The sequence below is a fragment of the Stegodyphus dumicola genome, chromosome 3 (genome assembly GCF_044657685.1).
Source record: "Stegodyphus dumicola isolate Sdum_Otavi_A_Nest chromosome 3, ASM4465768v1".
NCBI classification, from domain to species: domain Eukaryota; kingdom Metazoa; phylum Arthropoda; class Arachnida; order Araneae; family Eresidae; genus Stegodyphus; species Stegodyphus dumicola.
In genome coordinates this window covers 128,091,452-128,110,450 of record NC_140770.1, presented here as the reverse complement: position 1 = coordinate 128,110,450, position 18,999 = coordinate 128,091,452, and the positions used below count along the sequence as shown (strand labels likewise).

General features: G+C 30.9%; 1 protein-coding gene across 2 annotated transcripts in view; it reads right to left on the bottom strand.

The window, feature by feature from the left end:
- The window catches only part of kappaB-Ras (NFKB inhibitor interacting Ras like 1), a 54,331-nt gene extending 43,155 nt beyond the window's left edge, over nucleotides 1-11,176 (bottom strand). The window contains exons 1-3 of one of the 2 annotated variants that reach the window (XM_085813299.1): nucleotides 10,969-11,176; nucleotides 2,515-2,604; nucleotides 1,739-1,789 (exon numbers count right to left, since the gene is read on the bottom strand). In XM_085813299.1, coding sequence (XP_085669425.1) covers nucleotides 1,739-1,789; nucleotides 2,515-2,604; nucleotides 10,969-11,085 — 258 coding nt within the window. In that variant the 5' untranslated portion in view covers nucleotides 11,086-11,176. The remainder of the gene's footprint in view (nucleotides 1-1,738; nucleotides 1,790-2,514; nucleotides 2,605-10,968) is intronic. The other variant, XM_085813298.1, reaches the window with a different exon arrangement.
- Between the last annotated feature and the right edge of the window lie 7,823 nt (nucleotides 11,177-18,999).

The window sequence follows — 18,999 nt, the reverse complement described above, 5'->3', positions numbered from 1 at the left end:
AAAGTACATGTTTATAATAAATCTCACTAAACTATATCATTTCTAAATTAATCCACGTCATATAATTCATACATAACATTAATGGTATGGGCTTTTACATAGAGGCTTCTCCTAATAATAATTTTAAAAGCTTAAATATTAATCAATCAAATAAAGTAAATAAAAACTAACTCATTCTGAACTAAAATTCAAATCCCTTCAAGTCCAAGTTTCCTCTCAGACATGTCACATTTGCTTTCTGCTTCTTCTGCAACTAGACTCACTGCTGCTGTTCTTCAAAAATGTAAAAAGTAAAAGAGGTGTGCTGACTGCAGGTCTTTATCTGTGTTGGTTGTGTGTTTTTTGTCAATGAGAATAAAAATGAATATTTAAATCGGTCGTGACTGCAAGCCTCTTCTTCATGCATTTCCATGACATCAACATCCAAAATATTTCACGTATATAATACTTTTAATTTTAATTTAGTGAGAACTGTTTAAAATTGACTGTTACATAAAAAAGTTACATTCCACAATTTCTATTGAATATAATAGTGCTAACAGCATTAATTATGATAATGGAATCAGCGAATTTGCTGAACCTAAAAAAAAAGCATTTAAAATTATGGATATTTATAAATACTTGTGATTTTATACAATTTTTCCATTGCCGGAATTATTTATAAATGATTTTATATTGTATTTATCTTTTTATTACTAAATTCCCATTCAGTGGCCAATTAAAATCTTGCACAGAGCATATATAACTATGCAAGAACAATAGAAATTTATGCTTAAGTCTTATTTTATAGATATTTTCATAATGAATTTCCTTATTTTTTCATGCTGAATGAGTCCTTTGTAATCAAAATGTGCAATCAGCATCACATTAGTCTTTGTTTTCATTGTCCAATTTGTTTTTTTTTTTTTTTTCTTTTTGTATGAGAGAAAACTGTTCTTTTCATTTTGCGCTTTTGTTTTTTGGTCATAATGTAGACACTAGGTCTCATCTCTATGATAAACTGTCCTGTCTTGCACTAGTCAGCAAATCTTCACAGCCAGTTTCACTGTCTTCATTTTGCTGTTTTGTCAAAATCCAAGGCAGAAATCAAGCACAAACTTTGTTCATTTTTCAAATTTTAAGTTAAAATTAACCGACAGCTTTCTTTGCTTATCTCAAGCATGTCTGCTGAATTGTTACACATCTATCAGCTTTTACCAAAGAATGAATTTTCTCTACATTTTCCTCATTCTTTGAAGTTGCAGAGCACCCTATCTTTGGTTTATCTCCAAAACTTTCACGCTTACATTTAAAGCAATTGTACCAATTATATACTTTTGTGCTTCATAATAATGCATCACCATTTCTGTTCGAATTATCTCTAATGTTTCAGCAACAGATTTACCTAATTTGTAACAAAATTTAATGTTATAACGTTGTTCCATTTCAAAGCAAATTTTTTTGTACAATTTTATCTCAGCAACTAAAAATTATTCTGGCGTTTTGATATGCAGATGACAAAACTAGCAGTTTAAACTCTCTTTAACAAGAGATATCACTCTTTCTAAACATACATTTATTCTTTCATGTTTTTTTATTTTATCACTTGTTGTTCTTGTATTTGGTCTTTTAACTTATTGCTTTATGTGTGCACCTTGTATTTTGTTCAAAATAAACATGCTTGCTAAGAAAAGTACACACTCTGAAGCAAATAAAACAAAATTATACTATAATTAGAAGCAAGAGAAATTTATTTTACCTCTGCATAGGTCATATATGTTTTTAGGAAATCTGTAGACTGACCAGGCACCTAAAATATTATACAGAAAATTATCTCATAAAAATTAAAAAAAAAAAAAAAAAAAAAAAAAAAAAAAAAAAACATTTTTTAAATATTATTTCTACAACTGTTAATTCAATAACAGTTAAAAGTTTCATCATGGAATTATAAAGAAATATGCAAATCAATAAAGTTTTAATGATTTTCAACACAAATTAGTTTCTGTTTATTTTTCTAATAAGCAATATACTTTGGTAATAAATTAACATGACAAGTCCATGTAATTGATTAGGCAGTTATAGAGTAACATAATACAATGATATGCAAATAATAATACATAATTTAAATAAATTTTCAAAAACTGTTAATTCAATTATTCTGTTTTATAAGAATTTCTTTTAATAATAATATAGAGAGACATATTTTATTAGACATAACTTAAAAATTGTTTCTTATCTAATTATTTAAATATTTCGAAATGATTCCATACAATTCCATACAAATCTTTCTCACTTTTGAAAACTTTGTCAGTTTTCAGAATTTTATGTTATTTATTAGTATTGATTGTAATTGTATACATCCAACTTGAAAAGAACACCCAGGCTAGAATTGCATTTATTATAACATGTGTACTATATATGTTGAAGAAAGGAAGTCTACATTTTCAGAAGCTGTTGCATAAATATAACATAAAATGCATTTAAATTATAAAATATAATAACATTTTACAGAAATATAAAATACTTAATACTCACTGTTCCAGCAGTGTCATAAAATCTGAGCTTTTCTTTCAAACCTCTATCAGTATTCACAAGAGCACAATAAATATCTTCAATAGTTGGATACTAAATAAAAATATCAGAAATAGATAAGGTACATATCTTAATTATGCAGATACGAGCTGTGCATATTAAAGTAAATAAACTACTTATCACACCTTAAAGAACAATTATCTCATCATATGCAATACTACATTTTTTAAATATAATAATACAATTTATATAATAAATATAACTCAGGACTTTCCATTCACATATTCCAAAAGCAAACATATCTTATAGTCACAGACTAATGTTTAAAAATATTAATCTATTTTATAATAATATTCCTTAATTTGGTACTTTTCTGTTACCAGGATCAAATTCGGACATCATCAACGATTTGGTAAAAAATTTGAAGTATAAAAATAATCATGAAAATATTTACAATATGGATAAATTGAAGAAAATCCAAGGAAAAAAAATTAGTAGTGAATAATTCCTCATTCTTGCAGATATTGTATCATTGTTTCACCATTAAGTAAATCCCATATATTCATATCTATGCTAAAATTCCAATGAAATTAATTTTACAGAATGTCACCCTGGTTAAGCAATATGACAATTTCAGCAAAATTAACTTCATACGTTGTTAATCTGATAAAGGAAAATAGTGACTTTTTATGAATCTTAGTTAGTTTTAACCACACATTTGGTAGTGAGTGTGGTTCCATTAACAGAAAAGTGTCCTTAATTTTTAAGTTACAAACATGTATGTTTAGCAAAATTTACTAAAAATACTTTTGGCAATGCTAGGGATAACAGACACAGAAGCTTAGGAGTGGTAAAAATAAAATAAAATTATAACTCTTTTTATTCAAAATCTGCATCAAACTAAGGCTGCTTCATTTGCCTAATTTTGAATTTTGTATAGTTATATTTCTTATCTATTTGAATTAAAATATACTCTACATATACACCAGATTCATTATTTTGATGGCTATATTTAAGTAATAAAACCAGGAATTACACAGGGCTTTAAAAATAATAAACATTTGAAAATAGCACATCTTTAAAAAAGGTAGCAATGTCAATGTATACCAACAGAGAACTATCCCTAGAACGAATCAGTACTTTCTATCTGATTGATAATAAATAGGAAGACCTTGTTATTCATTCAATATTCATATTCCAAAATAGCATAGAATATCACTAGTTCTGCATTTTGAAAAAGGAAACCACAACTCATACTAAAGTACTTAGACAATAACAGTGTCAAATTTCATCTAAAAACAAATAAAAAATAGTTAGGAACTACAGTCAAAAGTCGTTAATCCGGAATCGGACTTTAAATAAAATAAATATGGACTTTAAATAAAAATTTTAGCAACATACATCAGTTGGGTTTGGTATGTTTAAATTATGGAAAAGCATGGGAGAGATATCTGCCTACGAGAAAAGATACCTTCAAGGAGGTCTTTCTGAAGGGAACTGGTTTAAATCCACGTTACATATTGGAAATATCATTAAAACAATCATATAACTTGCCCATTAGCTTGGCTAACCAAACTACCAGACTTGAGTCACTTTACTGTTTGGCTGCTGATGAGCTGCATTATCAGTTGCAAAGCAGTAAACAACAAATAATATGTTACTTGGTTCTTGTTATGAGTTACATGCAAGAAAGCAAGTCTTAATAAAAATATGCCAAATTTAGAGTGAATATGTTGGTTTTTTTATGCACTACATGAACACATACATAAAATTTAAAAAAATAAGTTAGAGCAGAATATAATTTATTACTAAAAAAAAACTTTTATGTAATCAGATAGTTGCAATTAAGTTTTTTTTAAAATTAGATATATTGATTTATTTCTGCGATGATAATGGATTTTCAATCATAGGTTTGGAATTGCTTTAAAATCCTGCAATAAAGATATTAATTGTAAAATTGGCTTTTTGATTTTATGCTTTCACAATTTCTTTAGAAACTGCACTGTTAAAAACAGGAATATTTTGGAATTTTATAGTACTGAAAGATATTCAAAGACAGATCTGAATTTTACTATTTTTTCCATTAAATAGATAACTTTGCCAAGAAAAAGGATCATTATTACATGATTATTTTACCTCTGTTAGGCTTTATATATTGTTTTCTGTGCTAACTTGAATTCAGTACAATCGTATATCACGGTTAACTGGTTAATTTTGAATTTTCACTTCCATATGCTTAATATATTGTTTTCTCTGCTAACTGAATTTATGTTATTTATTCTTTAATTATTTTGATTATATGCACTAAATACCACGTTTACGTGGCTTACTTCCATGTGTTTTAATATCTGATCACCGTACGCTGATCGGTGTCAATGAACCGTTGGTGGACTTGGCGAGTAAAACTGCAATGGCGCCAACAGGTTCTTTCTCGAACCACCAATGAATTCTTTGTGGATGAAAACCCAAAAATTGGTATGTTATTTCAGGAAAAGTCTGATTTTGTGTCAAAATACCTATGTTAGAATAATGCTATATAAAAATCTAATATATATCCTAAGTTGCGCTTTTGAGACTTGAAAAGCACAATTTAAATTTTGTCAATTGGCCCGTTAAAATAGGAGATAGAGAACTGCCCCCCCCTTTTTTTTCCCTGGCACAGTGCACATGCCAGATATCTTTTGTCTTTACTCCATCAAAATTCAACAATGTTTTAAAAAGGACCTTTTGCTCATTTTAAAACATATACAGTCAAAAGTCGTTAATCCAAACTCGTCGGGACTTCGGCGATTCCGGATTATCGATTTTTCCGGATTATAGATCATCAGTTTAAATCTGGTAAGATGGCATGCAGAAATTACAAAAATAAAAATATGAAACTGTAATTTATGAAATAAAGAACAATTATGATCTAAAGGATATCAAAATTTACAAAAAGAAAAAGCTTAATATTTATTTGTTTATTTATTAAACATTACTTTCAATGTAAGTTGTTTAAGTTGCTTCATTTCATGTGATAATACTTTCTCTTTAATTCTATTAAACAGACATAAATTCTTGTTTAGTTACAAAGTTTCGCTGTTCAAGTACTATAATTGCTGTGTCGAGGATACCGACTAATTTGTCAATCGAAATTTTTTCGTTTTCAATAACTTCTGTGTCTCTTTCTTTACTATCGGAAGCGAATTATAATGATGAGGAACTTGTTTTAAATCATATCAAAGACGGAGTACATCGAGATGAAATACTACATTTGGTAAGGAATTATAAGCCAAATAAAATAAAAACATCTGCCCTGAAGATAAGGATAGTGCCGACAGATGGACTTCCAATTCATTGCACGCCGCGGCGTTCCCCTCGCCGAGCAGCGTGAAATTGAGAAACAGATTTCGGATTTCGAAACATACTTTCGCTTTAGATCCTTTACATATTAACAAATATATATTGGAAATTCTATTTGATATAATCGAAAGTTTAAGCTTACTTTTATAAAATTGCTCTAACAGTCTGCAAAAAATAATAATCCGGATCCAATTCGAAGATTTAGGAACAACGCAATCTGCAACATTAACTGAACTAGATAATTTTAGCTTAGCTTACACCGTCTGTTATATATTAAACGCGCATGCGTAAACGTTTTATGAGCATGCGCACAAGCATATTTGCAGCCGTAAAGATCTTATCCACGCACGTAAACGCCTATGCGGAGAAAGTTTGTAGCTTTGAGGTCCGGATTATGGGTGTCCAAATTAACGACTTTTGACTGTATATTGAATTTTTTTTTAGATTAAAATCTCCCAATATATTTCCTATTTTCTCTAAGTTTAAACCTCATTCTCTTTATGTTTCTAAGTTTTTTTTTTTTATTTTTTTTTTTTATTTATGAAAATCCAGGTACACGAATATTACTTTATAATTTTAACACTATTGGAACAAAATAAAATACAGTCAAAAGTTGTTAATTTGGGACACCCATAATCCAGAATGATCTATAATCCGAACCTCAAAGCTACAAACTTTCTGCGCATGCGTCTCGCATAGGCGTTAATGCATGCACATAAGACCTTTATGGCTGTGCATATGCATGTGCGCATGCGCATAATATGTTTACGCATGCGCATTTAATGTATAACGGACGGTATAAGCTAAAATTATCTAATTATCTATTTCAGTTAATGTTACAGATTGCGTTGTTCCTTAATCTTCGAATTGGATCTGGCCTATTATTTTTTGCAGACTGTTAGAGCAATTTTATAAAAGTAAGCTTGAACTTTCGATTATGTCAAATTAGAATTTCCGATGCTGGAGCTCCCAAAGGATCTACAAAGCGAAAGTATGTTTCAATGTCCATCAAACAAAAAGCTGAATTGCTGCAAAAAAATGGATAAAGACACATCTTTTGTTTCTCTAACCATTCCGAAATCTGCTTATCAATTTCAGCTGCTCTGCGGGGGGGGGGGAAGCCGTGGTACACAATGAATTGGAAGTTGATCTGTCAGCACTATCTTTATCTTCAGAGCAGATGTTTTTATTTTATTTGGCTTATAATTCCTTACTAAATGTAGTATTTCATCTCAATGTACTCCATCTTTGATATGATTTAAATCAAATTCCTCGTCATTATAATTCGCTTCTGATAGTGAAGAAAGTGACACAGAAGTTATTGAAAACGAAAAAATTTCGATTGACAAATTACTTGGTATTCTCGTCACAGCAATTATAGGATTTAAACAGCGGAACTTTGTAACTTAACAAGAAATTATGTCTGTTTATAGAATTAAAGAGAAAGTATTATCACATAAAACGAAGCAACTTAAACAACTTACATTGAAAGAAATGTTTAATAAAGTAAACAAATAAATATTAAGCTTTTTTTTTTTGTGTAAATTTTGATACCTTTTAGATCATAATTGTTCTTTATTTCATAAATTACGGTTTCATATTTTTAATTTTATAATTTCTGCATGCTATCTTACCAGATTTAAACTGATGATCTATAATCCGGAAAAATCGATAATCCGTAATCGCCGAAGTCCCGACGAGTTTGGATTAACGACTTTTGACTGTATATGTTTTAAAATGAGCAAAAGGTCCTTTTTAAAACATTTTTGAATTTTGATGGAGTAAAGGCAAAAGATATCTGGCATGTGCACTGTGCCAGGGAAAAAAAAAGGGGGGGGCAGTTCTCTATCTCCTATTTTAACGGGCCAATTGACAAAATTTAAATTGTGCTTTTCAAGTCTCAAAAGCGCAACTTAGGATATATATTAGATTTTTATATAGCATTATTCTAACATAGGTATTTTGACACAAAATCAGACTTTTCCTGAAATAACATACCAATTTTTGGGTTTTCATCCACAAAGAATTCATTGGTGGTTCGAGAAAGAACCTGTTGGCGCCATTGCAGTTTTACTCGCCAAGTCCACCAACGGTTCATTGACACCGATCAGCGTACGGTGATCAGATATTAAAACACATGGAAGTAAGCCACGTAAACGTGGTATTTAGTGCATATAATCAAAATAATTAAAGAATAAATAACATAAATTCAGTTAGCAGAGAAAACAATATATTAAGCATATGGAAGTGAAAATTCAAAATTAACCAGTTAACCGTGATATACGATTGTACTGAATTCAAGTTAGCACAGAAAACAATATATAAAGCCTAACAGAGGTAAAATAATCATGTAATAATGATCCTTTTTCTTGGCAAAGTTATCTATTTAATGGAAAAAAATAGTAAAATTCAGATCTGTCTTTGAATATCTTTCAGTACTATAAAATTCCAAAATATTCCTGTTTTTAACAGTGCAGTTTCTAAAGAAATTGTGAAAGCATAAAATCAAAAAGCCAATTTTTCAATTAATATCTTTATTGCAGGATTTTAAAGCATTTCCAAACCTATGATTGAAAAGCCATTATCATCACAGAAATAAATCAATATATCTAATTTAAAAAAACTTAATTGCAACTATCTGATTACATAAAAGTTTTTTTTTTAGTAATAAATTATATTCTGCTCTAACTTAGTTTTTAAAATTTTATGTATGTGTTCATGTAGTGCATAAAAAAACCAACATATTCACTCTAAATTTGGCATATTTTTATTAAGACTTGCTTTCTTGCATGTAACTCATAACAAGAACCAAGTAACATATTATTTGTTGTTTACTGATTTGCAACTGATAATGCAGCTCATCAGCAGCCAAACAGTAAAGTGACTCAAGTCTGGTAGTTTGGTTAGCCAAGCTAATGGGCAAGTTATATGATTGTTTTAATGATATTTCCAATATGTAACGTGGATTTAAACCAGTTCCCTTCAGAAAGACCTCCTTGAAGGTATCTTTTCTCGTAGGCAGATATCTCTCCCATGCTTTTCCATAATTTAAACATACCAAACCCAACTGATGTATGTTGCTAAAATTTTTATTTAAAGTCCATATTTAATAACATTACAAAAATTGCAAATATGGTCCAAGTTAGATTATTTTAAATGTAATATTTATATTAATTACACTAGTTGCACATATTTATTATATGAATGTTTTAAATGTCTATTTTATCATTAATTATTATAAAATATTTATAGACAACATTTCTTTTGATTGTACTGTTCAATTTATCTTTGACTTTAATTTCATTTTTAAATTTTCACACCATAATTTTATCAAAGTCTTCTGAAATTTAGTCACAATTTCACTCAATGAAATCTGACAGTGTAGTTCACAGATGCAACGTAAAAACTATGTCAAATATCAGTCACTAAGGATGTATGGATTAGGTTTTTCATGCCGTCTGTTTTGTTTATTTCATAAAAATAGCGTGAAAATACAAAAAAATAATAATAAATAAGTGGAGAATAATTTAAATTGGCAATTGTGAACAACGACAGTCATAATTCAACAAAATGAAAGTAAGAGGAATGGTTGCAACTTTCGAACAAGCGTATAGGTTGAATCCGCTGGGTTACCAGGTTTGAACTATTATCGCTAAAGTTGGTGATGTTTACATTTACCGGGTTCTCTTTGGAAGTGCTTCCCAATTTTTTTCCATATTTCGATTTTACGACTCAAATTATGTCATTAAGTCATTTTTAGAAAGTGACACGTTTTGTAAAAATCCCACGAGTAGTTTTTAAACAATTAGCTCTCAAAAATTTAGCTCCACAATGTTAAATGAATTTGATTTATATTTATTAATCTCTCTCTTTTTATTATACTTATTTGATTCTTCCTCTCATATTTCAAAATTTAGGTTCATTCCAAATAAAATTTGCCCCTTCTTTATGATTTAATTTTTAATAACCTTTATAAACATTTTGAATTATAACCTATAAAATTTTTACCATCATTATAAAATAGATGTATTTCTAAGCATATCTGCAAAAAATTATGATTCTTTATTCAAAATTTTCAAAGATATACATGAATTTATATATTAGCACATTTTGAAATCTGGTATATTTGTTGAAAGCATTAATAACATGAAATGTGGTTTAGGCACTTTGTTAAAACTATTTGAAAGCAGGAATGCTGTGACTCTTTTTCTGCTCAAGCACAATGTTAAAAAAAAAAAAAAAAAAAAAAAAAAAAAAAAAAAAAAAAAGGAAAAGAAAATAGGTTGCCATATATTAAGAAGTTTGCCAAGTTTTTGAATATCTCTGCAAATTTTGAACCAAATTTTACAAAAGGTAACATTTAGGCATAATTTGAGTCATAAATTCAAAATATGGATAAAAAATGAGCATGTCATTTCGGTAAAAGTTAGATTTTTCTGTCCAATTACCTATATTGGAACAATGATATATATAAATGTAATACATACCCTAAGTCGTGCTTTCAAGACACGAAAAACGCAATTTGAATTTCGTCAATTGGCCCAGGGAAATATAGAACTGTCTCTTTTTTTTTGCAGTGTACCTCTATGGTAATCCTGAGGCCATCTTACATATAAGGCTGCCTTATATCTGGACTAATATGACATATAATATAGTTATCATAAAATAATTTGCTTCTAAAGATTAGACCCTACACAGTTTGTTTCATAAAATGTGCTACCTTTTATCCAAAATTCAAAGTTTATAAATTGCTAAACTTAAATTTAGCATATCTTAATCTGTTTTCATATTATTACAAACTCTCAGATTGTACTTTTATGGTAATCAAACAGTTGGCACCCAGTCTTCTGTTTGGAAATAGTCCCTGTAATAAAGTTTTTACTGAATGCAATAAAAAGTGTTAAAGTGTTTAATATAATGCTAAAATTTTGAATCCCTTTATTATTCTCTCTCCTAGTGTCTATTAATATCTTTCGCAAATGGCTTGTTACAAACGCTTCTGAAAAATGACACTTTTTAATGGATGTAGGCAATTTCTTAAATAACTAATTGATTTTCCCACTTGTACTGGGATAAATTTATAATAAATAAAATTTTATATACGTAACAACATACAGCATTACAAGGAAAATTTCCATATATAAGTTGTTCTAAAATTGATGTCTTCCCACTGCTCCTATAACCGCAAATTAAGACTTTGCTTGTTTTTCCCGGTACAGAGGACCGCAACATTTCTACTGCAATACGTAGCTTTAAAAATAAATAAAGACGAAAGAAAAAAAGCACAAATCAACACTGCAACAGACGAAATCTCATTTTGCACATGCTAGGTCTTTTTACCATCAGGGCGTGTGAATCAAGAGAAAGAAAACCCGCTTGGTTCAGATTCAAATCTTATCATTAAATTATATCTCATTTATCAACTAAATTTGACTATTTATCTCTTGTACTCAATCAGATTTAGTTGATAAAGCCAAAGTTTTAAGTTTTGATTCAGGTAGCATTATTCAAAGAGTGTATATTTTCCATGGCATGACGTGTTTCGAGCATGGAGGTATAAAGTAAGATGGAGTCGCCCTAAACAAGTTTCTCCGTACCCTGCTCTGAAGCACCGGCGATCCCTACGTGGTGACCAAAACATTGGGTCATTTACCATTGGGGTCCAAGGGGTTTGACGCGTTTGGGTGTAAATATTTTGTAATTACGTGGCAAATATACATATAAATGTATATATTTTCTTTTTCTACAACACTTCAGAGTCCTAAGTATGTGAAAACAACATATTTTTAAACAACATTTCATTCTGAACGGAATTAAATGCTATACTTTTCACAGGACAGTTTTCTCAGAATGGTTTAATTTGAATGAAATATTTTCACAAGTTTTCGTTAATTACATTAGAAAACAAAATTAAGGTAATTCGATTTTATTCGGTTAAGGTACAAAAATTAAGATCAAAGTTTATTGCATTATTAATATTAAAATTATGCATTATTTCTTTTCTATTTATAGAGCTTCTTCCTAAAATACTTTCTTAAATATGACATGATTTTTTGGCTTCTTTTAAATCGAAAAATGTAAGTCAATTTATAATTAATGATCTATTCGGTTCATTTTAAATTAGAGAATTATTAGGAATTAGCGAAATACTTTAAATAAGTATTTCGCTAATTCCTAATAATTAAATAGGTTTTAAATAGTATTTGACTTTCTCTGAACATTTCTGAAAGGGAATAAAATAAGTTTTTTTTTAAGTATTATTTAAAACTTGTAACTGAGTTATTATAAAATGTAAAGGGAATAATTCTTTTAATTATACTTATCAGATTTTTTTTTTACCCTTCATTTCAACAATACATATTCTAAAACTCTTTATTACGCTCTTAAGTGCGCATCTCATAGCATTTGCTTTACAATACCTTTTAACAGATTGCTTTCCAATGCGAACAATTCTTGCTTAAATAGTTTTATAACGTATTTGTCAACAGGATTTCAATTTATGTTTACAATTCAATATTAAGGTTATTATATATTTAGATAACATTTATAATCATTATAAATTAGATACATTTAATCATTAGATTTCTTCACAGTACTTCCACAGTTGTTTATAAGTGAATAAATTCTTCATTTCAAATACATTTATAAATAATTTAATGAATATTTAAGTATTTTGTCAAAGGCAGATACATGCTTTTTGCAAGCACATGCATAAATACCCATACATATTTCCTATTTATCATTTCCGGCATGTGCAAATCTTTCATTTCTGTGCATTTTTTCGTGCATATTTTTTTTAAATATTTTTCGTGTAAAGTAATTTACACTAATTTAGCATACTTCCGAAAGTTTTACATAAAAAATATATATGAATATAATTTGAATGAAAATTATAAGTATTATTTTAAATACCCACTCAAAGGTCAGTTTTCTTCAAAATTCCTCCACGATGGCATCTCTCTCTTTAGGCAGATAGCCCTTGCATGCGTTACTCTATTTAATAAAAACTTAATCTGACCTATGTGCCTAATTAAAAATATTTTAACATACATAATTTTATATTTACATTTAGCCATCAAGTTTCAAACTTTTCAAATCTTCTAGAAAATAAATTTTGGCAGATCTCTTTTAGCAATTTTCTTAAAATCTATATTTTTGTAGTGCAACAGCTTAGAATTTTATAAAACAAATTCATAATCAAAATCGCTGTTGTTAGTTATCGAAAAATAACCAAGATGTGATTTTTGCGTAAATGTCAGTAAACTATACAAATTGCTATTATCCATTACACTATGAATGCTTCTTTCACGCGAGAGTGTCCCTTTTTCGATTTCTATGGAACTGTCGTGTGTCGAAATACTATCAGAATCTTGTCAAGCGAGCTTCTGAATGTAAACAAAGAACACCCCGTCTGGTGACCCAAGCTTCAAAGCAGTGCTTCACTTATAGCGCGGAATGGCTTCTCCTCCCTTTCCTACCTCCATGGTTTCGAGTGATAATAATTTGGGGAAAGAAGATCAGTTTAGATACTATGTTGGTGCAATGGAATTATATAGTTGTGGCTATCGGAAAAGAGGTTACTCAAAGAGGTATTAGACCTTTCCTTGATATAGCCAAAGCTTGCGATTGGGTCTGGGTGGACAGCCTCATTCCCAAGTCACTCATCCTGGCGACATCACAAACTTCATTAATAATCCGGCAATTGAATTTAATAGGTAGTAATTTTATTATTCGCATTTCAAACCGCCGTGCTAGCCGGTGTGCTCCAAGACTCCTTACTCGGGCTTACTGTATTTAACTTATATATGAAGACACCCCAGCACTTTGTGTTGATTATACTGCGATCCTCTCACAAAATGGTCTTCTTTGTCCAGCATTATAAGCACTGCAAACGCGCATGTATACACTTGTGAGCTAGGAAATTGAAATTAATGTGAGCAAATCCATAGCACTTATCTTCACCAAGTAAAAATCAACGGCAGTCTTAGCGTGTAGGAAAATCACACTGCTTTGGGCTAGGCGAATCACTTATCTCGAAGGGATTTCCGCCGTAACCTTTCACGGTCGTTACATATGCAAGTTCCCTATACATATGCATCTGAAACTGCATAGGAACTGCTCATAACAATGGAGAAGGAAACATTTACGTTTTTATGCGTTGGATTATGTTTGTGGGGTAGTAAAATTCTTGGATTCTCTTCTTTAATCATTATATTTTGCTCTTTAAATTATAAAATATAATTTACGGATTTCATGGTTAAAGGTTAGTAGTGCTTTTTATGAATGATTAATCTGAAGACGTTCTTTTTCAGTTCCCCTCCTCACAAAAGTATCATATTACTAGTATTAAGGTAGAAGTGATCTGGCAACCACGATGAAAGAAAACAGCAACGTGGTTAGCTAGAAGCCATTATTATTGCGCTTGATTGCGTGCTGGGAGGTGCACCTATGCGATGGCAAGAGTGTCCATCCAAACAGAAGTTAAAAGAAATAAAGCTACAATCCATTAAAGCTTAGTGTTTGTGTTTCATGAGTACCTTTTCTTCTCGAACATATTGTGGTCCGTCGAGCCGGAGGAAGATTAGTGCCTATGGATAAAGTGCTGGTTAAAAAGCTTAAAGGTGAAGTATTAAATTGATAAAAAAAGTGTGATATGTTACTTCGCATTCGACAAGATAATTAAAAATTAGTGTGTGTTTGGATTTGCAAATTTCGGGTTCATTTGGATTACCTCAAACGGAGGTAAGTGAATTTTCTCATATATGTTCGGTATTATTAATTAACGTTAATTATGGAAGCATTTTTAATTAAGAAAAGAATTTTAAAGTCAAATATAACGAAAGCAACTTCAGATTTCGAAAAATATACTTGTGATGAATTTCAGTTACAACTTTTTGAAAATAAATGTGCAAAATTTAATAATGAATGTTCAGAGATTTTTGATAAATTATTTGTAGTAGTAGATGAAAAAGAGTTTGACAAATATGTAACTGAACATCAAACTGTTCAGGACAGCATTGATACTTTGTGGGTTAAGGTTAAACGGCAAATGTCAAAATTTAGTGCTAAAGATGCAAACAATGTAAAGATTGAAAATACCAGCTCACAAGGTATGAAATTACCTAAATTAAACTTGCCGTCTTTTAGTGGAAATATTCAAGATTGGTTAAGCTTTCGAGATCTTTTCATTTCAAGCATTCATAATAATAATGTATTATCGGATTCCCAAAAGCTCTCGTATTTGAAGTTATCGCTTCATGGCGAAGCAGCTAGGATTATTCAATCAGTCAAAATTTGTGACAATAACTATAAAATTGCTTGGGATTTTTTAGAAGAGAGATACTCCAATAAACGTGATCAGGTTTTCGCCCAAATAAAGCGATTCATGTCACTTTCTCCCATACAAAATGAAAGCCCGTCTTCTATTTTAAAATTAGTAGACACAGTGAATGAAAGTATAAGGTCTTTGGAAATATTAGACCAAAAAATAGAGGGATTCGCAGAAACATTTCTTGCATACATTTTGCTGCAAAAATTGGATGTTTCCACTCGCCTTTGGTGGGAAAGAGATTCAAAAACAAATGAGTTACCTAAATTATCTGAGCTTATTACATTTCTAAAAAATCATGCTAGAACTTTGCAGTCGTCAAAGTCATCTAATGTGTTTAATGCAAAAAAAGGGTCAACCTATTCAAAAGGTGACTGCCTTAGTGTCAAATGTTAAAGGTCAAGATTTTAAATGTGTTTGTTGTAAAAGTATAAATTTTCACAAGTTGTATAAATGTAATTCTTTCTTGAAAATGACTGTAAGTGAACGTCTTGAATTTGTTAAAAACATAAATTATGCTTTAATTGCTTGGGTTTGAATCCGACTCATTCTGCAAAGAACTGTCGTTCAGAATTCAGCTGTACAAAATGCATGAAAAAACACCATAGTTTACTGCATTATCCTAATCAAGACATTTCGCATTCATCTGCTACTATAGCGAGTTGTGTGGGGAAGGAGGAAGCACAGGCTAATAATTCTGACCCTCCTTTAATAGACAACTCGAATCTAAACCCTGACGCCAGATGTTTTGAAATGTTATCTAATTGCAACCAAATAAACAATTCGGAATTTATTGGTTCGTCTGTAACTGCTTCACAAGTGATTTCGAAGGAGGTATTACTATCTACTGCTATTATTTATGTTAAAGATTCTTGCGGGAATTTTATTGCTTGTCGAGCTTTACTTGACTGCGGAAGTCAGTGTTCGTGTTTCACCTATGATTTCGCTAATAGGCTTGGAATAAAAGGGAGTAAAATTAACATATCAATTTCATGTTTAAATGGAAAAGCTCTATCGGTAAAATCCAAGCTTACTGCTGTGATATCAAACAAGCGTGATTACCACCGTGCTCTCGAATTCTTTGTTGTACCTAAAATTAATGATTTGGTACCAGTGAATTATTTTAAAATTTCATTTTCACAGCTTCCGCAAAAGATCAAACTAGCGGATCCTCATTTTAATAAGCCCCAGAAAATAGATGCCTTGTTAGGTGCAGAATGCTTTTATGAACTATTGAAGGCTGATCAAATTCATCCACGAAATTCTAATTTAACTCTTCAAAATTCCGTATTTGGATACATTGCTACCGGTGTAAATGTTGGTTCAAATTCAGGCAATACGATTCAGTACGGATTTATGACAGTCGAAGAAGACTTAAATTCGCTAATCAAGTATTTTTGGGAAATTGAGGCTGTTACAGAATCTCTCAAAATAAAAAATAAAGAAGAAGTAGAATGTGAGGAGCATTTTATGAAAACCCATTAGAGGGATATTGAGAGTAGATATGTAGTGGCTCTACCATTAAGGCAAGATGTTCATTTGAGTGATTCTTCGCAATTAGCCACCCAACGGTTAAATAATTTGTGGAAGAGACTAAACAAAACCCCTGACATGTCTAGGATGTATTGTGAGTTCATGAGTGAATATGAAGCGTTAGGGCATATGCAAAAAATGCAAAGTGTGTCGGAAACTCTTAAATACATAATGCCTTATCATGGTGTTTATAAGGCAGATAGCAGTACAACTAAGTTACGAGTGGTATTCGACGCATCGGCTCCTTCATTGTCTGGTTTTTCATTAAACGACTGTTTGATGAATGGAGGTGTAGTTCAAGATGACCTGTTTTCTATCTTGCTACGATTTAGAAAACACAAGGTGGCTTTCACTGCTGATATATGCAAAATGTATCGGCAGATTCGTATAGATCCTGAGCAACACAAACTTCAATGCATCCTTTGGAAACATACGTTGAATGATGCATCTAAACTTTATCAATTACTTACGTAACATATGGAACAAAATCAGCGCCTTTTTTAGCAACAAGAGTGTTGAAGCAGTTAGCCTTAGATGAAAAGGATAAGTATCCATTGGCTTCTAAAACGACACTCAACGATTTTTATGTTGATGACATTTTGTCTGATGCAGAAGATGTCACCTCTGCTGTAGAATTGCAGCGGCAGTTAATAGACATGCTACAATCTGCGAAAATAGAATTGCACAAGTGGTGCTCAAACGAAAAAATTCTTTTTAGAACAAGTTCCATTCGAAAAACAAGAGTATCGTTTTGAAGAATCTTCGCAAAGCATCGTAAAGACTCTGGGTTTAAGATGGAATCCAGAAGAAGACTTTTTTAGTTTTACTGTGTCTAGTTCGTCAAAATTCTGTACAAAACGCACGGTTTTGGCAGATATTGCTAAACTGTTTGATCCTTTAAGTTTCCTAGGGCCTGTAATCATACGTGCTAAGATATTCCTGCAAAGGCTGTGGCTTTTACATCTAGAATGGGATGATCCACTTCCTTTCAAAGAGCGACAAGAATGGGAGACATTTCAAAAGGCCCTACCAGAGTTGAGACAAATCAAAGTCCCTCGTTGCACTCTAATAGAATCAATTAAAGAAATTGAGCTCCACTGTTTTGCTGATGCTTCAAAGTTTGGATATGGTGGAGTAATTTACTTGCGCTGTGTCTCTAAAATTGGCGAAGTGACTTTGGTTTGCATTAAATCTCGAGTATCGCTTATCAAAGTAATAACCATTCCTCGTCTGGAGTTGTGTGCAGCAGAGCTCCTTTCCAAACTTGTGTATAAGGTAATAACATATTTGAGTTTATATGTTGACAAAGTTATTCTGTACACAGGTTCAACAATTGTGTTAGCCTGGATTGCTACATCTCCTCATCTTCTAAAAGTGTTTGTGTCAAATAGAGTAGCTCGTATCCAAGAGCTAATTAAGGATTTCTGCTGGCAACATGTCAGAACCGCAGACAATCCTGCTGACCTAATTTCTCGCGGTCTGAGACCGGAAATTATTGCTGACAACTCTTTGTGGTTTCAAGGACCAAATTTTCTGCATCAACAGGTCATTAATTATAGTGTTAATAATAACTTTGAAAATTCAAATGAGAACAATGTGCGCGAACTGAAACTTATTTCTAATGTAAATTTGACCGTAACTGTTAAAAATTCTCTTTTGGATTATGTTTTTAGTATTACTAATTGTTATGCTAAATTAATTAATGTTTTTGCTTATGTTTTAAGATTTATAAGAAATTGTAGATCCAAGGAAAAACAAGTAGGTCATTTGACAGTAGATGAGGTTTCGTTAAGCGAAAATAAATTACTTTCCTTAGTCCAACGTCAAAACTTTCCTGAAGAATTCAAGAACTTAAGTAAGAAAAGGGAAGTATGTAAAAATAGTCAGTTAAAATTTTTATGTCCCTTTTTAGATGAATCGCAAGTTATTAGAGTAGGTGGTAGACTTCAGGAAGCTAACTTGCCCTTTAACACCAAGCACCTTGCTGTCCTGCCAAAAAATCATAAACTGACTCATTTAATTATGTTACACTACCATATTCGAAACTTTCATACTGGAGCACAAGCGCTCTTGCATAGTGTTAGACAAAAATTTTGGCCGATAAGTGGGCGTAATCTTGCTAGAAAGATAGTAAGAGAATGTGTTACGTGTGCCAAAGTAAAACCAGTATTGCTGGATCAAAAGATGAGAAATTTACCATTAGAGAGACTGAATCCATCCTTTCCCTTTAACCATACTGGTGTTGACTTTTGTGGTCCTTTTGGTATAAAGTATACAACTCAAAA